General features: G+C 31.7%; 3 protein-coding genes across 4 annotated transcripts; all 3 read left to right on the top strand.

Annotated features, from left to right (window-relative positions):
• The first annotated feature begins 388 nt into the window (after positions 1-388).
• Positions 389-2,213, top strand: LOC144842283 (lengsin-like). The gene has a single exon (XM_078698714.1). The coding sequence runs from the start codon at positions 564-566 to the stop codon at positions 1,986-1,988; it is 1,425 nt and encodes a 474-aa protein (XP_078554840.1). The 5' UTR covers positions 389-563; the 3' UTR covers positions 1,989-2,213.
• A 1,708-nt stretch (positions 2,214-3,921) lies between these two features.
• On the top strand, positions 3,922-5,325 carry LOC144842530 (lengsin-like). Its single transcript, XM_078698979.1, has one exon. It carries the CDS (start codon positions 3,922-3,924, stop codon positions 5,275-5,277), a length of 1,356 nt encoding a protein of 451 aa, XP_078555105.1. The 3' UTR covers positions 5,278-5,325.
• Positions 5,326-5,901: 576 nt separating this feature from the next.
• Positions 5,902-25,186, top strand: LOC144842292 (uncharacterized). Of its 2 annotated transcripts, none has more exons than XM_078698723.1 (5): positions 5,902-5,988; positions 18,253-18,336; positions 19,236-19,341; positions 20,402-21,925; positions 22,232-25,186. In XM_078698723.1, exons 3-5 carry the CDS (start codon positions 19,260-19,262, stop codon positions 22,618-22,620), a joined length of 1,995 nt encoding a protein of 664 aa, XP_078554849.1. In that variant the 5' UTR covers positions 5,902-5,988; positions 18,253-18,336; positions 19,236-19,259; the 3' UTR covers positions 22,621-25,186. The 2 variants fall into 2 exon arrangements, with proteins under 2 accessions (XP_078554849.1, XP_078554850.1); XM_078698724.1 differs by lacking the exon at positions 5,902-5,988 and adding an exon at positions 12,564-12,869.
• The last annotated feature ends 100 nt before the right edge of the window (positions 25,187-25,286 follow it).

Below are 25,286 nucleotides of genomic sequence, written 5' to 3'. Positions count from 1 at the left end.
TGTCAATACATGTACTGTAGGCCTATTTGTTTATTTTCATGATTTTGTTTTTGAAATTTATAACTATTTTTATAGATTGATTCTTCTTAAAAAAAGAGAAGAGTGTATGAATGTTGGTTGTCTCACTCGGATCCCGATCAAATCACGACTCGTGGTCCACACCTTAGGCGATAATTGTCTAGCTTTGACCGCTCTTAATGTCTCTCCCCAGTGCACCTTTTTTATGTATCACTGAAATAAATAAATCAAAAACTATGTGCTGAACCTAACCTAATTCATAATCATATCCTTTGTATTGAATGTGCCAACATTTAGAGTTCCTAGTTCTCTGGATCCGGCTAGATAGTAGTTAACTCCCAAGTTTTTTAAGATTAGGCAGCGCCTGTAGTTGAGTTTAATTTGAATTGATAAAACAAAATGTATTACAATGTTATGGTTATGTTGAAGATAATAATGTTTATATTCATGATTGGTTCTTATCTCAATAGATTGGTAAACTAGAAGAAATTGTACATCAACTTGAAAAGGAGAAAATAGAGATTGTTCGTTTCGAAAATTCTGATATGTTCGGTATCTCTCGATCCAAAGTAATTCCAGCCTCTCACTTTAAGTCGACGGCAGAGAAAGGTCTATGCTTCCGTCTGGGATATCTAGGGATGGATTCCTTGGCCAATATAGTCGAAGGATCGGGCTACAACGAAGGCAAGTACCGAAACTACCCAGATGCGGTTATGTTTCCAGATCTTGACACTTTTAGAGTGATCCCGTGGTGGGATAATACTGCTAGAGTCTTGACGGAACCAACGTTTAAAGGAGAAGAAGTGGCTGCACATCCAAGAACTCTTGCCAGAAAACAAGTAGAAGAACTGAAGCAGTTGGGTTACAGTCTGCTTTCATCTCATGAATATGAATTTTATGTTGTTGATGCAGCCACAATGAAGCCAGTGACGAATGATTGTAACTTAAGATCAACTATTATAATGTACGAATATGCTCCATTCATCCATCAATTAGTCAGAGATCTGCCTAAAGTTGGCCTTGATCTTGAATGTCTAGAAAATGAAAAAGGACCTGGACACCACGAGATAACGTACAAACCATCGTTTGGAATCAAAGCTGCGGATGACGCTTTTACACACAAATGTTCTGTCAAAGAGATCGCAAAGCAACATGGTTTGATAGCTTCCTTTATGAGTAAACCATATTTGGGTAAAAGTGGTTCCTCGTGCCATTATAATCATTCGTTATGGGATGCAGCTGGGCAAAAAGATGTTTCATTTGATACCAACTCGTCTGATGGCCTATCCGATGTTATGAAGCACTGGTTAGCAGGGTTGATCCATCACACACCAGCATTAAGTCTTTTTATGGGTCCTACCATAAACTGTAGAAAGCGATACGCGCCTTACACGTTCGTGCCAATTAATGCTACTTGGGGTTTTGACAACAGGTCATGCGCATTCCGCTTGAAGGTCAATGGAGAAAGCGGTACGTACATCGAGAATCGTATGGGTGCTGCAGGTTCGAATCCGTACTTGGTACTAGCCGCAACAATTGCTGCAGGAATAGATGGTATCAAAAATAAACTACCACTCCCGGATAATGTCACAGGATCTGCATACGTGGAGAATGACGTTTCTCCATCTACGCAAGAGATACCAATAACCATGGAAAACGCGATTGAAGCATTCTTAAAAGACAAGGTCATTCAGAATGCTTTCGGTGAAGATTTCTCCAAGTGTTTCATTGCCATTAAAGAACATGAAATAAGGCTAGCCAATCAACAAGCTGGTGTTGGTATCAAGAACGTACACAAATGGGATGCGTTCTTTAATAACGAGGTTATTCGGAATGCTTACGGTGAAGATTTCACCAAGTGTTTCGATGCCATTAAAGAACAGGAGATAAGTCCTGCTAATCAGCAAGCTGGTGTTGGTATTGAAGACGTACACAAATGGGAATTCCAACAATACTTTAAATACATGTAGGCCAAACATTCTTGAAATAATAATTCGTTTGGATCCTAATTAGGAGTAAAGTACTTACTACGACGCCCATATACATGTAAAACTTTCAGGTAGATATACCTACTACATAGGTTGTTCCATGTAATTATTGATAATGTAATAAATGTCATTAACCTTAATCTAGCAGAACCTGGCTGGTGGATCCAAAATTATAGTGACTTCATCGTCTTTCATGAATATTGCATTCCAATTAATTTGCTGTAGAAAAAACAAAGAAAATTGTGAATTAGATTTATTATTGTTTTATACATTTCGTGCTCGATCGAACTGCGAGTTTGGAACGAATGGTTTTCCAAAGTTTGTTTGACCATAGTTGATGAATTTGGGGAAATTGCAGAAACCCAGTCTACTATATTAGCAAGCTTTACCAAATTGGTGTTTGCAAACTCGAGATTGGAGATTGGAGAAACTACCAAAGTTTGCTTCTGCAGAAGAAGTCAACATGCCGATGTCAACATGTGAACTGGTCTACATTTATAAACCAAACACCAATTGTGGAAATAAGCAACATTCGTTGAGTTCATTAGTGTTGACAGTTGAAAAACTGCAAAACCATAATCTGAAGAAGTTAGATGTTAAATGTACACTAAACTTTACTTTGCAAAAGTCTGAGGTTTAGAACATTTTCCCCATGAAATACCAGTTTATAAACTTAGATAAACTGTTAGCTATGTACGTATAACTTCTAGTTGGCTGATGTATTGATCGGCGAATAAAATAACTTTATATTTAGCATACAGTTTTGCCAAAGTTGGTATTAAGAGGAAATGTATTTTATAAGTTTTATCAAAAAGTGTAAGGTACATTTTGAAAGACCAACTTTATTACATTAAAATTACACCTGGTTTTAGCTAATTCTTGTGAATTATAGTAGCCTTGTAACTTTAAAATGAGCTGCTCATCAATGCTGTTCTCCTTCCATTGAGTTCTCAAAAAGCTATTGAAGACACGTTTATTCTGTATTCGGATAAATTTCTACGCGAGTTTGGGTCTAAAGAAGACTGCTTCGCAATCATGCTTACGAATTTATATTACTTAGGCCTAATATTGAAGTTGTTATTGTTCAATTATAAGTAAATCCAAATTGGAATTGTATTATTTGGTAAAACCCAATTTTACAAACCCACTACCGAAGATTAATTAAAACAATATTCAAAATCATATAATTTGTTCGATTAAAAAGATATTTAGGCCAAATTATATCGTGTGAATATGTCATACTTTTTAATTGCCATATGCTTATTCTGAATAATAAATAATTAATACGGTAAAACAATAGAAAAATATATTTCAATTCCTTTGATTACTGTCGACTTCCGTAAAATGTCCATATTAAACAGGCTACTAAACTAATTTACGATCAGGTTAGTCTCCATGACGTTTATCGTACATATGGTTAAACAGAGAAAGATGCGGGTATAGTGTCTATATAAATGGAATTTTGTTATTTTCTTTAAACTGCATTAAGACTACATGATTATTTTATAGTTAAATAATTGTTTAGTTTACTTCTAAACCTTCACTTCTGATCTAAGAAATTAGCCACGAGCAGGTAAACATTTTTACAGAGATATCAAGGATTGTTTGCGTTTTCCAACGTTTTAGCTCTTTTTCAGGTAAATATATTCACGGTTTATAATTTACATTGTTTGTAGCTTTTAATGTTTAATTATATAAGTTTAACTTACTATTTTCTGAACGATTAATCCCACATCATTATTATTTATTGCAACTTGTTTTAACTCTAAAAGTAAGCCAAACTGTTCATCATAATCAAAACTTTTACAACATGATAGCAAAAAACACATTTTATATATATTGTATTATATTATTAAATATTATTTTTGTTTGTTGTTTCTTAGGTTATTTATATCTATTTTCATAGATTGTTATAATGGAAGAAATTTTAAATCAACTTGAAAAGGAAAATGTAGAGATTGTTCGTTTTGAAAATTCTGATATGTTTGGTATCTCTCGATCCAAGTTAATTCCAGCTCGTCACTTTAGATCGAAGGCCGAAAAAGGTGTAGGCTTCCGTCTGGGGTATCTTGGAATGGATTCCTTGGCAAATATAGTCGAAGGATCGGGCTATAACAACGATGGCAAGTACCGACATTACCCAGATGCGATTTTGTTTCCAGACCTCGACACTTTTAGAGTGATCCCTTGGTGGGATAATACTGCTAGAATCCTGGCAGAACCAACGTTTGAAGGAAAAGAAGTGACTGCACATCCAAGAACCCTTGCCAGAAAACAAGTAGAAGAACTAAAGGAGTTGGGTTACAGTCTGCTTTCATCTCATGAATATGAATTTTATGTTGTTGATGCAGCCACAATGAAGCCAGTGACAGATGATTGTAACTTAAGATCGACTATTAGAATGTATGAATATGCTCCATTCATCCATCAATTAGTTCTAGATCTGCCAAAAGTTGGCCTTGATCTTGAATGTCTAGAAAACGAATATGGACCTGGACAACAAGAGATAACGTACAAACCATCGTTTGGAATCAAAGCTGCGGATGACGCTTTTACATTTAAATGTTCTGTTAAAGAGATTGCAAAGCAACATGGTTTGATGACTTCCTTTATGACTAAGCCATATTGGGGGAAAAGTGGCTCTTCGTGCCATTATAATCATTCGTTATGGGATGTAGCTGGTAAGAAGAGCGTTACGTTTGACGCCAACTCGTCTGATGGCCTATCCGATGTTATGAAGCACTGGTTAGCAGGGTTGATCCATCACACACCAGCATTGAGTCTTCTTTTGGGTCCTACCACCAACTGCAGAAAGCGATACGCGCCTTACACGTTCGCGCCAATAAATGCTACGTGGGGTTTTGAAAACCGGTCATGCGCATTCCGTGTGAAGGTAAATGGAGAGAGAGGTACATACATCGAGAACCGTATTGGCGGTGCAGGTTCGAATCCGTACTTGATACTAGCTGCAACAATTGCTGCAGGAATGGATGGTATCAAAAATAAACTACCATTACCTAATGACATCACAGGATGTGCATACGTAGAGGATGACGTTCCTCCGTCTACGCAGGCAATACCAATAACCATGGAAACCGCGATTGATGCGTTTTTAAAAGATAAGGTCATTCGGAATGCATTTGGTGAAGATTTCACAAAGTGTTTCGTGGCCATTAAACGACATGAGATAAAGTTAGCCAATCAACATGCTGGTGTAGGTATCGATAATCTGCAAAAGTGGGAAATTCAACAATATTTTAAGTACATATGATATGTGACATTTATATATTTAATCTCAGTAATTAATTATTTTATTTAACCATTAATCGACTTTCCTTTCTTTTATTTTGTAAATTGACTATTTAATTAATACACACACTGCGGGGCAATTCCGAGGTAAAAGAACGGGCGGGCCTCTCAAGGTTTCCTATTATTATGAGACAGTATTTTAAAGATTTTCGACTTGTTGATAGAAAGTAATTTACTAAATATTTATTTATTTATTCCATATAACAATTGTATTATGATGTGATTAAATTGTGCAATAAATAAACAGAGAATGATTTGTATCTCACTCATTTTTGTAGGCCTTTCTTTTCTGAATATTTTTATAGAATACGACTATGGAAAGATATATGAAAATAGATTTGTTGAGTAAATTGATTTAAGCAACAGAATATATTATCAAAAATTAATTCTCAATTGAACTTAAACCGGTTACCGCACCGATAGGGCTAAACTATTTGTTGTTTTAACCATGTAGAAATAAGTTGAGATTTCTCCATGTTTTAAAGAAATTATAACATGAATATTATTTTCGATTGTCGAGAATTGTTACTTTTTTGTTATACTGCCCTCAACAATTTGAGCATTATTCTTTATCAGCTGGTAGTAAGTTGAGAATGTGTTTTGATTCTGCATACCATAGTAGACCTTAATCGCGGGGAGATGACAAAACGACAGATGCAAACTGAACAATGAGGTTAGTACATTATTATTATTTTGTCAAGAAATTAAATTACGTTATTATTCATAAACTTTAGTAAATAATAATAGTTTGAGTCTAGAACTGGTAGACCACCACCGATCTCTGATTGTCAGCTCTGTTCACGCATGGGTAGGTTAAGCAAGGGGATAAACTGCTCGTATGAGATGGGGATGATTGAAGAAGGCAGGAGAAGAGCGCCTAGGCATCAATTCTTTATTTTCTATCTTTAAATTTTGTGTCAGACTTAACGAAAAAATCTTTACACATTTTCACGTTATATACTGTTTTTTAAACATGAATTTTTACTGATTTTCTCCATTTAGTATTGATTATTTTAATATAATTGATACATTTTTTTTACTGCCAACAACATAGTTGTACTATATTTATTCTTTTACTAGGCCTACACTTATTTCTTTGAATTTTTATAATTTAACCACAAATTAGCTTTTGTCTATTTTTCTTTTTGATCTTTACTTTAAAATTTTTTGTTAAATTTGTCATAAAGTGAAACTATTTAAATGATAAATTCTATAATATCACCGCCAACACATGTTATTAATTATATTTAATACAAATCATGATCACAAATTTGTTTAATAGCAGATTGTTATGTGTGAGCGCTTTAATAATAGTTAAGGAATTATGTGATTAAAGATTACACATACCAAGTCCATAGCAACGCAATTTTTAATTCCTTTGTCCTACGTGGTCAGTAAAGTTCAACTTGTTGACAGATTAAGTAACAACTTGATATTGTTAGTTTGGTTTCACACCGATTTATTGACCGAGTAAATAAGCTGAACTGTTATTTTGTTGTTACTGTACATACTTTGTGTTTAAGATAATAATAAGATTCAGTGGTGTTACATGTTTGTATAATATTAATACTATCTTTATGTATAATAAATGATAATGGTATTTAATTGGCATTACTATGTAAGTATAATATATTATATTAGTAAACATTTTTCATTTTATATACAGTAGGATATTAATTTTACAGGCATAAAGTAAACATTAAACCACCCGATGAGTGCTATCTTAAAATTTATAAATGGTGAAGATAATAAATAGATGTGAGAATGAAAAAAAACTGAGCCAACCAAGATTTGAACCTGGAATCTTCTGCTTGATATGTAGACATCCTACCATTAGACCACTGAGGCTTTAATAGTATGGTTCTAAAATCTGATCAGATAACAACTATTTTACACCTTTCATGTAGAACGAACAACATAAGTTCTGGCGTGTATGCACACGAAACAGAGTTCGCCATGTAAACATTTAAATAAAAATTAATCATCTTAAAATATTCTATAAAAATTACCTAGAGTGACTAATTATATTTTAAAATTAAATCATTACAGAGAAAATTTGTTGGCATGAGAATTTTTACCTTTTAATTATAAACATGTTTTTCCCACCGAAAGCAGACAAAGCTGTATTTGTCGGTGATTTCTTTAAAATCCTGTAATTAAATAGAAATTTGGAAGTTGGCGACAAAGATAAAAAACAAATTTAATGGTAAATTTGGGAACAAAAGAAATAGTGTTCTGTACATGCCCAAGAGTAGGATTTAAATAACATTAATGTTAATCTCTAGAGATATATCGGAGATGTTTGTGAGTATGTGTTTTGGAAATGTACATGTTCCCATGCAAAGGTATTTACTTTCGTTCTGTTCCGTGATAAAAACATTTTATAAAAATATAAACGAATTCAGTACTAAATATTTTCCCATGTTTAAAAGTTATTTTTAAATTAAACCCCTATTCATTCATTCAAACTTTTATTTCGGAATCTCTGGTCCATAGAAAGTAAAAATTACATATAAATGAAATAAAATAAACAAGAATAATTACTACTACTCATCTAAGGATGGCATTCCACCAGCAAACCATAGGACCAAAACAAAATTTAAATATTTTTTAGTCTATTTCGTGCCTAGCTTACCTGGATAAACCGATAATAGCCCATGCTCTCCAGAGGGAGGGCTTTTTTTTTCGATATTGTACATGCATTCTATGGCTAAGGCCTTGTTCACACTGTCCGTTTTATCATGAGGTACATAATATGTGTGAATATAAATATTCTTTTTTTCATATTTTCCGGTTTGCATTTATCTACTTTAATTTTGTATATTAAAATATTTATTAAATATTTCTATTCAATTTTATACATGCATTCTATGGCTAAGGTCTTGTTCAAAACCATTTTCCTGTATTTTTTTAATAAATATTTTCTTCAAATCTATATGCTAATAAGATAAGATTATTTATGAAAATATGTATTATTTATATATTATTTTTACTTACTGGCACTTAAAAAATCGATAACGTTTTAGCAAAATAGATGTAGTATAGAATCTTACATTCAATGAGAAATAAATAACTTATACTGTACATTTTCACGACAAAAGACTTTAAACCTAATGTTTGTTTCAGATATTGGACAATCAATAATTTCTGTTGGAATTAAAGAAATTATTATTTCTCTAGATAAATTGATAGAAATTATAAATTTTCAATATTCATTTTAGTAGTGGTCTAGATAGATTATAGACATTATGGTTTTATTTTTTATTTTATTAATTTCTGCGAAAACTTGCTATATAAAGCATACATTAAAAATTAAAGGTATATAGTTTTTGCTATGTTTCTTTTTTTGTGAAAACTGGTCTTCATTAATAGGCTGTGCTGTAAATAAACATAATTCTGTACAGAGTTCTTTATTTTGAAATCAAAATCTTAGCAGAATTTAATTTTAAATAAAAAGTATGTTTCGGTCCAATTTTATATCTGTGTTAATAATTGAAGGTCATTAATGAGAGAAAGCTATTTAATATTGCTATTAACATTGAATGTTGACCATATTGACCACTGCTGTTCACAAGGTCAAGTAGCTTGTTGACCAACATAAAAGAATGAATTATCAAAATAACATTACCTTGAGGTCACTGTAGGTGGTATGTGTACAGACAGGAGTCACAGTTGAATTGAAGTAGGGTCACGGTGATGACGACCAATTTACACGGTGATGACAACCAATTTACTTTCAATTTAACATACAGCTCTAAAACACTGTAATGTTGGAGTAGCTGAACAATGTATGATGTATTTGGATGGGGAATCAGTTTACAATCCAGCGTTCGCAATAACACTGGTCCGCCGGCCAATGGCCAGTTTAATGTGTGGCGGACCAGTCAAATAGCAAGTCAAAATTTTAACAAAATCTGATGAAATATAATTCATTGTACACAAACATCAAATGAGCCGTTTTATATTATTGAGTACAGAATTAGGCTTTAACATGTGATCTTTGTTAAAATAATTAATAAAACCAGTTAAAAAAAAATGTTCTTTTGGAATTTTTCAACAGAAACAAGCCTTATAAATTTGTAAAATACTCTTTATAAAATTATATAGTACATTATAATTATACTTTATTGTATTATAATTTATAGTTATCATCAGTATCATAAACTATCATGAATCAGTGGATATTTATGTAGGTCAGCCCTGTAATTACTTCACCCAGTATCCTGATGAAATCGTAATTCTCTATTATACATGGTATTATATAATAATCTTTCTCTAAGTGACATATTGTTATAGTTCTCTTTCAATATTCTTTCTTTTTCTTTGTATTTGTGATTTACCCTACCACGAATTTGTTACAAAAAATGTATAGTGTCCAGCCCATGCAATTATTGCATATCCGGATCACCATAATTTTGTTTATGTCTAGACGTTATACTGTTATCTCATGTATTACGTTCTACGTGTAATCTATTAAAACTAAAGTAGGCCTAACACTAATATTGAAAACAATTGTTTTTTAAACAGCGCATGTTTGTCTAGTCCACAACGACAGGGGCTGAATGGACCAGTACACTGGGTAATCCTCTACTCTTCCGAAGGATGAACTGGGTTCTGTAAAGTGCACACGAGCCAGATATTAAAAATGTAAACAAAAATTGTTGAAGTTGTCATAGTGGTCTTTCATTAGAAGCACCATGGGTTTTATTTGGATGTAAATTGGTTTTAAATAGTCCAGATGTTTGTCATCAAAGTCACAACATTTCCCCAGGTCAAGAGCTAGTGGGCGTAATGGATGTTTATTTGTTATTTACAGAGATTCATATTGCTTTATTTGTTAGCTCTTTCAGACCACCTGTTACTCTGGGCGTTAACCTTTATCAATAAGCCCCAGAGGAAAATGTTCACATTTTTGTAGTCTTACAACATCAGTATAAACTTTTACTTACTACGCCATATATGATTCGTACATGTATAGTAAAACCCCTTTGCTAAAGGGGACACTTTCTTGTGTTAGCACAACAGCCAACCTGTATTCAGGAGGCTCACCCCTAAGGGGGTACTTTGTTGAGATTATTGCCTTGGCCCCTTGATAGGGGCGTTACTCTAGTAGGGGTTCTTGTATCCCATATGTTACTCTTTGGTTGTTTGACATTTATAGATCTTAAATTAAGGAGAACTTGTTTTGGGGAATGTCTAAAAGATACACGTCAGGTGGTGGCTCTAGACAAATGGAGAGATCTGTTAAACCAGTTACTTCCAGTCACGCTTCTATTGCAACGTCTTATCCGACACAACACTAGTAAACGGCCAGCATTCAAACATGTTTACATTCCGATATCAATGAAAGATTTACCTTATTTGTCTCAACCCCAATAATTAATTAAATGTTAATTATAAATTCACATTTAATTGATTCCACAAAACAGTCATGGTACTGATATGTTTTAATCCTGAAAATACTTTGTTTTGGGCTTATGTTAACATTAGATCTGATGTTTGAGTTGAAATAGTACAATTTACACTATATAATGTAAACACAATCAACAGCTGTATAAATGATTAGATTTCTGACAGAATGGTAATTCAATTAAACTACTTCAATTGTTGGAATTTATACTAAACAAATATTCCTTCTTTAACTATGTAGTTTTACAGTAATGTACACAGTATACAGTACCATCAGAATATACAGTTTAAATTATAAAATTATTTGTGTAGTGTACAGTACAATTGTTTTGGGATATTTTAATAAATTAAGAAGATAATTTATAGGTATAACAAGTTTTATCAACAATGCGTTATTTTTTTTATTGGCTGATGATTTCATTGTTTCAACAGCGTTCGTAAAATAGAAGGTTCGTATATGAGAAATACGTAAATGATAAGGTCGACTGTATATGTATTTTAAATACCAGAAAAAAACTGTTCCTATTTGATAGGTGGCATAAATCTGACTTCCTCCTTCTCCCCCTTCCCCACCAACACATGACTTAACTACTTGTCATTATATTTATATGCAAGTTTATCTATTATTATTAACTATTTTATCAATGTTATTGTATATTATATGTTGTTATATTGTGGGAATAAATAGGAATTGAATTGAATACAAATGTACATTTTTGATACCCCTGGATCCACCAGGCTGTGGCTATGTATATGATGCTTTATTAAATTTTACCTAAAGCCATGCTTATCATTTTAATATATATTTAACGAGGTCGGTTACAAATATAATAGTAATATAGTTAATATTCAAAATATTTATTCTTCCATAATTAGATGCAGTATTGTTTGCCATTGTGTTATTAAACAGAGAGCTATATTTACATACTTTATTGAAGTATTGTACTATTATTAATAGTGTGTGCTAAGTGCTATCTTTATGGTAACATGTTTTGTCATGTCCTTAATACTTCCACTTTTGTGTCATTGTCAAGGGCTTCTACAGTGTAAATATTGTGCCAATGATACTGTAGCTACTTCAGTGAAAGTTCCTTATTAATAATGACCTAGTCTCTTTAGCAGTTAAAGAAGTCTCCAGTTCAAAGTCCTGTTTCTCCTACCATTAATTGTTTTACCGTTTAAAAAACTACTTGAAGTTATTGAGTATTTTATGACAAATAAACAATTGTCCTACTCAAGAATTGTACATGCAGATTCTCAAATGTACTTTATGGCAAAAAATCTGACCAATCAAATAATTGTCACCGTGTAGTAGAATGTACAAATGTTGAAATTATTCACTTAATTTTTCAACACAGTTTGCACTGCATTGCAGAGAAATAGATTATTTAGGATAATAACTGATAACAGTTTAGGTGCTATTGGTTAGTTTTTCCTTTCAGTGAACAGATTTTTCTATCCAGTTTGAGACCCTTCCAATTGTAGACCCATCAAGTAATACAAGACTACTGTTGGCTCTTCCTCTCTATCATTTCAAGGTATAGGGTATATATATTCTGGGTACCACCACCATTGTAGAATTACTGTATATTCACCTATTAAAAGTCACCTAGACGCAGTATAAAGGACCAATTCTGCACCTTATTCTTAAAAGTGAAAGTAAAATGCTTTTGTTGTTCTTAAACAAATTCTATTTTATGACGCAAATGAAATATCTTAAAATCTTCCTCTTTCTGCTCATATTTGTTTTCTTAAAATCATGTTTGCTGTACATCCTAGTCATAAATAATATCTGATGACAACATGATTATGTTAGCCTATTGCCAGCACCTCCTCCCAAAGCGAGACTTGGAAATCAGCAAGTGGTAGGTCACATGGGGTCACGTTTTGCATTAGCAACCAAGTAAACTTACAACCCATGTTGTTGTAATTTATGACTGGAACACTTGTATTATAGCAATCACTTTACTAGTACTTGTCTGTACTTGTATGATTTAATGGGCTGCGTACACTTGTGTTTCCTCTCTATGAGGAAGAAACAACAAAAGAGGTAGCTCAAGAGATACTCACTGAGATACTAGAATGTGTTGATGAAGTTATTATTTCTCTGACTGGTGGTAGGAGTTTCAGATTTGTGCTTTGAAGGTATGTGTACATTCTGTCACATTAGACCTGTTGACAATGTATAGAGTTTTAATTTGAAATTTACACCAGTCTACTACCTGTGTCTATAGAGTTTTTAATTTCATGTTTGAACACGGTCTACTAAATGTTACCAAGTTTTTAATTTAACGCGAGACCTGTCTACTGCATGTATCGTTAGACATCTTATTTTCTTAGTGTTTGAGAAGTTTAGAGATGTAGCAAAACCTTATGTATAGTTGTTTTCTACAAATATTTGTAATAAGTAATACGTTTAATTGGGAACTGATTTATTGTTGTTGGACACATATTTTGTGGATTATTTCGTAGAAATAATTTGTTCCATTGAAAATCATTTAAAATTAATAAATCAATACAAAATCTAAATTTAATTCTAACTAAATTATTTTTATTATCATTTTAGACTATTGTTGGCATATAAATACTATGTGAATATAATTGGTTTTGTATAGCAATATTAATATTATTTATATTAGCTTCAAAGATCTGTGGCACAGATCTTAAGATATACATCTGCCATATATGTTTTCTTGTGCTTGGAAAAATAAATAAATAATATTCAAAATAAATTCCTCAATGAATAAATCTTATAACTTGGCCTTTCATATTATTGGGATTTACATTAATTGTATTATTAATCTGTATATTTATCTTAGCATTTAAGCATTTGTTTACATTGTGTTTAATGTAAACAACCTATAATTGAATTATTTTTATCCAACTAGTATTTTAATGCCCTTTTTAATCTTCAATAATTATCATTTTAATAGGGAGAGTTTTTTGATTTGCTAGGACTTAGGAACTAGTTACATCATTGTGCGCATACAGGGACAGTGGGACATGCTTTGCATAGCATAATTTAATTTTTTTTTCTTAAATTTATACTCAATTTGCTAAATATAAATTTAACCATTGGTGAAGTAGTAATAATAATATTTTGTGGTTTTATTTCCTGTAGTGCATTGGAAATATGTTGGCCAAATAGTATGGAGAGTCAGTATGTTTTGGGTTGTAGACTCCCACTGATACTCAAACAAACCTACTCAATTAGGCTAGACCCACTGTAGTCAGTCTGTGTACCAGTCATATTATTAAAACCAACAGTGGTTTCGTATTTGTAATTAAAATAACTTTCTTGTGAGAAAGCCAGAAGGCTTGTTGAGCAATCATCAAACCTGGATTAGCAATACAAGATATTTTCATTGTTGTATTGCGGCTAATTCATGGTGATGACAACTATAATTGTCGTTCATGAGTTCGTTATCGTTAAGAGTTCGTTACCGCTTAAGAGTTCGTTACCGCTTAAGACCTTGAGTTATTGAGGATAATTATAAGCGCTAGTTTTATTTCAAACATGAATGACGGATATTAAAAAAATAAAATATATTTTGTTTTTTTTTATCATCTTATGTGAGTTTTGTCCCACTTTTATTTCCATGTATTGTACAAGTTACTTATCTCTCTGCATATATTTTTTCTCTAAACACATTTTAATATTATTTGTTATTAACACTGTTTAAAATATATTTTTTTGTGTTTGACCTGGGTTGACACCAAAACACTAACTGTTGTAAAAGCTATATAGAGACCTTTAGATTATGTGAATGTGGACGCCATTCACATCGACCAGTTTTGAGGTGTATGGCAAATTCATAGTCATCTACCACTCAAGCAGTGAACGAAGATGTGGTGCATGCGCAATGTGTCAAAATGATGTAGTCAACTTGGCAATTTAGTCCCTATTGTATCTAAAAGGAGTTCATATGTGATTGAACCCAGGACCATGTATTTGGAAGACGTGCATCTTACCATTATTCCATTGTATTTAAAATGTCTGAATAGGTGCCTATAGTACAGATAATCTAGAAAAAATATGTTTTACAATTTTTTGCTCATTTATTGGAACCAAGATTCATGGAATTTGAAGACGGCTAAATATATTTTTAATATAATGTTTTCTTTACCCTGTCACTGTTTTGCATTAATTTATATACTGAGATTGACTTTAACATTTAGGGTAAAGTACCTAAAAATGGAAGAAAATCTGTTTCCTTATTTTGTTACAGTATTTTATTTCAAATAAAATACCAATATACCCATAGAAACAAGCAACAGAAATTAGTCATTGCAGTAAATAAAATAGAATATTTCATATTTTAAACTTGTTGATAAATTAGTGTAGGTGTAAAACAGATAGATCATTGTTGCCAACAACCATGTTTTAAGGTGTTTTCGTACATTCCCAGCAGAGCAATAAACCATGCTATAAAGCAAGAATCAAATTATGGGAAAATACCATGCTTGCACCATACCATTCATTCCATTTCTAATTACTGACATTTTAGAAGTGAGATTTTATTTCCAAAGTTTCTTTGTTGCAGTCTACTGTCAAATTATGATGTACTGTATGAAATAACATTTTATTTTATGAGAACCAAATTTTAGTAAGATTTTCTTTGTTACACTCTACTGTCATATTATGAGATAGGAAATGAAACTTCATTTTATGGGAACCAAATGTTATCTTGTGTGAAAACAATTTCATCTTTTGGGTTTAATAGCCAAATTTCATCTTGGTGAATACTTGATGTTATTGTCAGTTTGGATTGACAAACAGTACTATAATAATATTGGTTTCCGGTCACAATTAAATTATGTTATAAGGCCAGTTTATTTAAGGTTAAACAAACTGAAATCTACATAATTAGGTTTTGATTAATATTTGAAATTAAACTTTAATTTAACAATTGATGGCGTATAGAAAACTGTTTAGAAATGAGTTTGTGATATTCTTTGCAAACACAGCATTTAAAGAAAAGACACAGAGTTTTAATTACCACTAACGATTAATTAAGGTTAACTAGGAAGAGTAGTCTATTGATAATAGAAGAGGTAATTTAATTATAGCGAGACTGAGGCCTGTTCTGCATATTGCTAATATCCGTATTTTAACATTGGCCTAGAGCGTTTGTGCCGGGATTTGTGCAGTTTGATGTTTTTTTCCTTGTAGTTTTATTGTTTCTAATGATGAATGATCATTTATTCACACTGTTCATAATCAGTTATTTGTTCGCTGCAGGAACAGTGTGTGATGAGCAGACAGAGAACAACTTGCGATTTTTTTTATTCTGTATTGATGAATTGGTACAGGACAATCATGCCATTAGGGAACGTTCACATGTACGGCGTAAGGCTGGCGTGGCTTTACGCCATACGTGTAAACAACTTCATACTATAATCGCAACAAAATCTTCTTCAGGTATCTGCTTACTAATTGCGTCATAAAAATTGATATAAAATGCAATATAAATTTGTGACCTTTTAAAATCAGAACACTTCAGTTCAGGTGTAGATTTACAGTATTAATTGACATGCTTTTCTTGTTGTTTTGATTTATTGCGTCAAACGGTTACCTGCTTTGGATAAATGATAACTTTCAATTAATATTGCAAATGTGTTTCAATATAGAGCGCTTTATGATTTATAGTGATCCATTCAGTAAGGTAATTGGTGATTAATTTTTTACCAGTTTCAGATGCATCTATGTAATCATTAATTGAATATTGTTGTACTGTTGCAATAATTTGCCTTTTAGAAAAATTCTGGATAATAATCATGTCATGAACCTTCTTTTAAATCTATTTGTAGTTCAGGTATTTTTTACTTATTTCGAATTTACGGTATGTAGCAAAAATTCTTTTTTTTTATTCAATATTTGTTTTAAAAATACATATCATTATTTAGTATTGTTCTGTGAAAACTCTCTATATAAATCCCAGTTATGGCAGGCAATTATTATTTGTTTTAAAAATGCATATGATTATTTAGTATTCTGTACAGAATCTATTATAAACCCCAGTTACGGCAACCAATTATTATTTGAAAAAAAAAAAAAAAAAAAATGCATACCAATATTTAATATTGTTCTGTGTAGATTCTCTAATATAAAACCCAGTTACGGCCCAGCCAAAATGGGCTAAGTTTGTCAGTGAACAAAAATGTGGTTGGTTGAACTATAACCCCATCGTATTATATTTCCAGGAAGGAAAATGACAAAATTGTATTTTTAAGAAAAATGTAATAATACATACTGTACAATGTACATTAATACATAAAATGTGACATGGTGACAACGTGATATTTAACCAAATGTCAAAACAAATGAAATTATTAAAATATTGTAATATAATATAATATCATTTTACGATCATTCGGGAAACCACCTCACGACGTAAACACGTTTCTTTTGTACATGAATACCAATTTTATACTCGTTTTTGTTTTGAAAATGAAAAATGTTGAATTAATTTTTTTCAAGCATTGGTTTATTTATGTGATTAAATAACCATAGTTTCAATGAAATTGTATATATTGATCACATCTGTTTGTTCATTTATTCTTGGTTTATGTAAATAGTCCATTTATATATTCATTTTTTAATAGTTAATTTATTATCATAGCTGAAAAGATATTTTAACATTATATATTTATAACCCTCTGCCTGGTAATTAATCGAAAGTTAGGTTTTTAATCCCATACAATTTGCTTAAATATGGCTAATATACAGTAAGCCATATTTATTTACCTATAACCAACAGAATTCAACTAAACACAGATTTTAATTGAAAACAATTTTTAACTTTAAGTATTTTGTAGTACTGTTTTTTTTTGTATGTTATATCATTCAGGCTATTTTATTTGTTTATTTTATAATGGGTAGATCTAACAGCTGTATTACAGCATTACAGCTGATCTGAACAGGCCCTTTAAAAGATTTAAAAGGTTTATATTATTTGGTTTTCCAGTAAAGAATTTTGATTATTATATTTGAACTCCATTTTTTGAGATACTACTGTATAAACTTGTTTGATTGGGTTATATCTAAGCATTCAAGTAATACTTCCCTCACTTTGTAATTATAATACATGTTTTTTGTATGTTCATTTTGAAAATAAATCAATTAATCCGGATTCACATAGGTTTCCTGGAATTATAAATGAATAGCATAAAGTATTAATCTTCAGTCTATACCATTTCCCGAATGTTGGACGCGTGCTTAATTGCACTAATAATCGCTCATTAAATTAAATCTATTGTGTTTTTAATTATAGCACTCGTCTGTCCAGTTGGGGCCCTAGTTATGTCACAAACAAAGAAACATCAATACTGAAACCGACTAATGCGACAGAATCGGAACAAAAAGAATTGTTGTTCTGTTATTGTCTGAACATCAGTCTGCAATATTTATTAATAAATAACTTTTGATTGAGGTTTATTCTTGATCGTAAATCTATTTGTTGTTTGTACCGATGACAGCGATTTGGAGATTTAACAATAAATTGTTTTTGTTTTATGTTCTATTTAGGAGGTGATTAGAGACTTTTATGAGTGATCTCTATGTGGTTGTACACACTACTGGAATGAGATAGTTGGTTGAACTTTAATACAGGTTAGTCTTGTTATTGAATTTTACATGCAGTACATGTAATTTGTCAAAAATGAAAATGTTGTTTTTATGTAAGAAACCTGTAATTTATAATTTTTCTTTACAAAATACTAACAAGTATTAATTGTGTCCTTATTTTGTTGACAGTTTATTTTCTGCTATTTTGTCATCAGAATAGCAATTTTAAGCATAAATTGTTATCATAATATGTTGTAATAAAGACTATAGTATTTTTTTTTTCTTTTCCAAATCCTGTTAATATCAGAAGCCAAAGTTTCTTTATCCATAAAATAGGAATCTTGGCACCTGTATATTCAGGTATACTAAACACATACCCAGTTTTTTCTCAGTTAATAATAAAATTCTTTAATAACCTTAAACAAAATTAACCTCAAAGTATGCAAAGTGGTTTATCAGCCATCTGTAGCCACATGGTAGATAGACACCACCCACACAGATCTCTCTATAGGAACATTTAAAAAAAATCTGGTTTGATTTTTGATACTCTTGTATACAGATGTATATTTAATTGTTTTTCGTATGAAAAATGAATGTTATATTTTTTTATGATACAGTACAAACCGGGCCAGTAATTCAGTTTTTGTTGTTTGTTATTGGGCAAATTCAATTTTACAATATCATGTACAGTATATGGGAAATTTCTGTGACAAATTGGCCAATACAGGCCATTACTGGGACATTTTACCGGCCTGGTTTTGCTAGCGGATCTGTACTAAATCGAATGCTAGGTTGATAATCTCTTTGTGTCAAGTCATCTTTATTCCCCAGGCTGTACGCTGGTTCTTTCATTGCTATAGCATCCTTCAGATTAGGCATTTTAGATGTAGATCACCAGATTTTTATCTTTCCTTAGACTTCAATTTTCCTATTTTATTTTACAGGCATAATATACACAAAACTAAAAAATGAAGTCTTTTTATGTTTCTGTGATGTTCGCATTACTTCAGTCATTTCAAAGCAACAGGTGTTTGGGTCTAAATGCTAAAGGTAAGTTCATGTACAATTCATTTGAATGTTGGGGTCAAAGTTCACAGATTAAATGTGCGTTCCTGTCAGACAAACATTTTAAATTGCATAATCATTTGCAATTTTAATACTGGTACTGGTAAAGATGCCATACGTATTAAGATATTGAATTGTAAAAATGCATACAGAAATTAGAATAAAAGTTGTTAAAATGAATCAAATTGGTTTTAGAATGCAAGTATGATATAAAGAAATGTATTTTTTTTTATTAGACCTCATTTATTAGAATATGAACTACAATATTGTGGTTTACTCTCTAAATACAGGGACGGAAGCAATATTTATGTTTTAATCTATTTGACCATTTTTTAAAATAACTGCAATATGTCTTGAGCATAAAATTGTTATATGTTGTTAATGTTTTGATAACATTTCTATGTTTTTATTCTCTGTCCATTTATAAATGTTTTATATTTTTCGTGACATTTCATGTAATTAGAATCATTGAACATGGCCATCCTTGTGACAAGGTTTTTATTCATTAAAATATATAAAGTAGCATCCATTAGCAATGGTTAGAGGCAAAATTAGTGCTTACTATGTGAGGTGTATATACCAGTAATGCAAATGATTTATTTGCATTCAACTGGTATTTTTTTAAATATGTTTCATATTATAAATGCCTTAATTAATATATAGTGTATAAGTCTATTTCATGCCTAGCTTACATGGATAAACCGACAATAGCCCATGCTCTTCAGAGGGAGGTACGATGCGAAAAGTTAATGCTTTTGATCCTCAATCAACTTTATAAATTTATAAAATCCAATTATGTACAACATTAATTTAAGTGAAGATATTTGGCAGTGATATTTATTAAATTACATTAGAAAGCAAAAGATTTTTCAAGTATGCATTTAAATGTTTTACAGGTAAGTTCAAATATTCCTTTATAGTAATGTTGAGGTCAGGGTTCACAGTTTAAAGCACCTTTGTCTTTAATGAACTTGAATCATTCTAACAGCAAATACGGAAAATCGTAATAGGCCTAATATATAATTTCTTTGTTTTCTTTTTTTAGATTTTACTTCTATGACCACATATCAACCCAATACACAAACATCAAATTCAATTATTACAGAAGAAGAAAATGTATATAATGTGACAGATACTATGACATCACAAGATGGGATGATGTCACAAAATACGATGACATCATCACAAGATGAAATGATGTCACAACATGAGACTATGTCGCCTGAAGGGACTACATCACAAGAAGGAATGACAACACAAGAAGCGATGACAACACAAGAAGGGATGACAACACAAGAAGCGATGACAACACAAGAAGGGATGACAACACAAGAAGCGATGACAACACAAGAAGGGATGACAACACAGAATGAAACTACACAAACAATGATGACATCACAAGATAATACATCAGAATATAGTGCAACAGATGTCATTCTTAATACAACAGATGAACCATCTTCTACATTGGTATATGCAAGTGATGTAGACAGTAATTATACAGTAACTGAAGTTTATTTAGAACCTGTTACTACAGAGTCAAAATCATGGCTGACAAATTTGATGACTGACCATGTGGAGACAACTGATCATGTCAAAAGCACACCAGATACTACTATGTCATCAGTTACTCATGTTTCACTAACGTCAACCCCAGTTGATTCAACCACTTTGAACATTCCAGTATCAACAACAATATCCCCCTCAAGTACACAAGCAGGTCCAACGCTTGCAACGTCTCCAAAACAAACAACAGTTAGACCGCCTGGTACAATACAAGCTCCGAAAGATTTCAAATTTACAATGAAGATGGACGGAGATTGCAATGAAGTAACGAGAGATGAATACACGTTTAAGCAAGCGTGTGTGGACGCAATTGTAAAAAGAACTAGAGTTGATAGGGAGCAACTTAAGGTTGATGGTATTACGTGTGGTTCCATCATTGTTGAATTCACATTCTCTGATAAAACGGGAGATGATAAAGGTAGTGAGATGCTGGAGATGGCATCTGATGAGGAACCTTTGATCATCAGGTTTAAGGATGTTGATTACAGTGTGATACTGGTGGAACCTTTTGAACCTAAAGACACTTCAGAGGATGATGGTTTAAGTATCGAAGATCAACGTCGTCTTATCTATATCATAGCTGGTGGAATATTAGGCTTTGTTATTATCCTTGCCATGTGCGCTTGTCTCTGCCAATCGTGTAAAAACCGATGTAAAAAACGTGATAAAGACATTAGCTTCCAGACCGAGCATTTGACTAAACTTTCCGATATGAACCTCACAACGACAATCATCCCACGACCTAAGAGTATTTACGCAAATGTCGGGGATTACGAAACTCGCTGTAGCTTATTCGCGATAACGAACAACTATTACTATTATAACAATGGTGCATTCATGTATGATGACGAAACACAACCTAATGGAGAGGTTATGTCCAGTGATGGTGAAGGTGGTGTGGTAGTTGCGGCAGAGGTCAATGAACCCACTACGCCAGGTACTAAAGCCACTGAACAATTTGGAATGAGTAGCATTCCGGAATGGAAACTTCCACAACTAGAAGGTACATATTGGTTTACATTGGATATTGATTATCATTGTGTAAATTGTATTAAATATATAGAGTAGAACCCGTCCTTTGGGACATCCCTATTGAGGGGACACCCATATTAAAGGGACACTTTTCCATGACATGAACGAGGGCCAACCCTGCCATCTATTCTTTGGTTCTGAAGTTGTCCCCTTAATAGGATTTCTACTGTATATGTACTATAGTAAAAAATGAATAGTTCTTTATTAAGATTCTAGATTAATTTCCATGCATGCGATTTATAGTGGATTTAACATGGATCGATTCATTTTACTCTAGGGGTAGTTCGTGCTGGGAGTGAAGTAGACGGTTCTGAAACTGCAAGCATCCATGAATTCAGTCGGCCGTCTTCTCGTACATTCAGTGTACCATTCCCTCCTCCACCACCACCAATAGCAGCATCTAACAACCAAGACCCAACAGTGAAAGATATAATTTTACCCGTTCCACAATTGAACAGGCAGAGTGATGCATTCTCAGAGCTTACAGACTCATCTTCGGGTGATACCAATGTGCTTTTGAGGGGTGGTCCACAGAGGAAGGAGAAGGAGGGTGTGGACAATGCAGGGCTTCAAGTCGATGAGGATAAATCACACGGAAATAACACCTTGACACGTAAGGCACCAGGCTCTGAACTAGCCTCATATGAGGCTTTAAGTAGGTTATGAAATAATCGCTGAATTACTTCTGATAAAGGTACTATTGAAGATTAAACAACTCCAGTGCATTTACTTCTGAGAAATATGAAAATTAAACAACTCAATTAGTGCATTTACTACTAAGAAAGGTACTACTGTATTGGAAATTTAATTAACTATCACATAGTGTATTTTCATTACTGTATCACTTGTCTATTATCTTAGGCAAATTCTGTAATACAGAGTCACATATGTATCACATGTGATGGATGTCTAAGCCAACCTTAACATACAGGCACCACATACATGTGATACTGTATACACAATGTGCCTATATACTATGATAATAGACAAATGCCATATGTGGAGATACAGTACAAATTCTAATACAGTATTTTAATACATTTTTTAAAACTTCTGGAATCGAACAAACAACTTAACATTTTTTAAATACAAATCAAAGATATATATTTACAATGGTTTTATTACAAATTTTATTTATATATAAATATATTGAATATTTTAATATTTTTTGCAAAGATTTCATATGTTTGAAATCAACTGTAAAAAAAAAGCTATGAAAAGAAAATTATAAAAAAAAAAGTATTTTTGATGTGTATTTTAAAATCATTGCTTCATGTAATTTACTACAAAAAAATTCATAAAAATAACCTTGTATTTTCTTTGTTTTTGTGGTTTGAGTTATTAAATTATGAATGTGGAGTTTCTACCATTTTATATAGTAATTAATTAATTAATTATTACTATATAAAATGGTGATATTTATTGTTGCAATTTATCTAAGTAATTTTGAAGCAACAAATGTTACATATTGCAAAACCAGCCTATGCTATGTTAGTCCCTTTGTCTTAATATAAGGTATTGTACTTAAAAAATAAATTTTAAAAATATACTTTCTTATAATATGTTTAATCTGAAATTCTTGTAGCGTAATATTTATGTTTGTACACTTGGAGTTTATCAATGTATTGTGAGAAAAATTATTATTAATTAAAACAAGATAGTTATAAATGGTTACTTGAAATCTAGGGAAAATATCTTTTTATCCGGGATTAATAATCGAGGAGATCTATTTGAGGTATATTTGATTCCAAAATCAACTTATGCCATTTAGTTAGAACGATTACTTACAATAGCATTACATTTTATATACCATAATATAGATATATATTTTTTATTTTAAAATACCAATTGGTCTAATCGGTGCTAACCCTGTGAGGTTGATATTATTTCAGGGTGTGTGCTATACATACAGGGTTTTAAATACTTATATATCTTGAAAATATATTTTTTCCAGAATTTATCTATGCCTAGTAGAATGAAGGGAAAACTAGGTTGCTTTAGTTAAATTTGTTGAATCTGTTTTTTTTAAAATGCATGATTTGGAAGTGACTATTGGCACAGTTAACTGTGCATGTAAATCAATATTTTGTTTTCTGTTCCCTGTGCAGAAATAACGAGCAAGGAATTAGACCATGGTCAAACATGCCGAGAGTAAAGAATGTTTTTCGTACACAACCATACTATATATCAGCATGGCCAACTGTGCCGATAGAAAAAAACATGTTTAGTTAACTGAACTGTGCTGATATCGTCTTTCCAAATCTACAAGTGTTTTTTCACACTGAAGTATTGTTTCACTTTTATATTATAATTATATCTTCCTTAAAATTTGTGAAAGCGTAGCTGCTACTGTATGATGCTCTAAAAACTATCACATGCTGCTGTAAAATGCTGTATACTATAATCTCTATGTAATCTTGACATGAGTGTGAATGTGATTGTGCTTACAGCAGTGCAAAAAACATAAGCACCAAGGATTTATTTGTTGATAGCATACCATTTTTACAGTTGATACTACATACTGTGTAATCACCTTGGTGTGATGCTTGAATGTTGTGTGCGGACATGTGCGATCCCACATTACATTCTTTTCAAATTGTTTATGAAATTTTACAATTCACAATGTCAGCAGGAGGGTTATTAATATGATAGTTCGTTAAGTGTAAACCAGTATAAATTATATTTTACCATACCAATAGAAGCCAGAAGAAAATGTTTTCACTATTAGGAGGGTTATTCTGTAAAGAGGGATCATGTCAAAATTATTCTACTGCAGTTACTGCAGTTACTATATTTTTTACTGCAGTAATGTAAAGATTTTAGTGTTTTATGTAGAGGTTTTAGGCAGTCGCTGCAACAAACCGTGTGTATGATTTCCACGAACATCTTACTAACTATTGTAAAATAGGTTAAAATGTATTTTCTGCAGTACCGGTAGAATACTGCTACTATATGAATAGATGTGTTAATAAACAGGTTTGAGTTTACAAAAACAATGTTATAGGCATTCCATCCAAAGTGAATAATTAAAACTCCTTTTTTACTTGCTATGATTTACGTTTTATTGTTAATGTTACTAAAATTGATTTGTTTTAAATTATAAAATAATAGTATAGTTTGTCGATTTTTTGAAATAATTATTTTAGAGGTGCATATTGTTGAGATGTTTTATGAGTTTTACCAGCTTAAATGTAAAAATGGCAATACATTTATAATAAAAATAAAGATTTTTTATCTACATTTTTTGAATGGTTTTTTGTTGTTGAAAAGTCTTTAAAAAACAGTAACATTTCATTTTAATGTATAACTCCTTCATTCTATCTTGATTAATA

This window comes from Antedon bifida, chromosome 5 (genome assembly GCF_963402885.1).
Source record: "Antedon bifida chromosome 5, ecAntBifi1.1, whole genome shotgun sequence".
In the NCBI taxonomy this organism is placed as follows: Eukaryota; Metazoa; Echinodermata; class Crinoidea; order Comatulida; family Antedonidae; genus Antedon; species Antedon bifida.
Note: the sequence above shows the minus strand (reverse complement) of the source record. Positions and strands in the feature narration are given on the sequence as shown.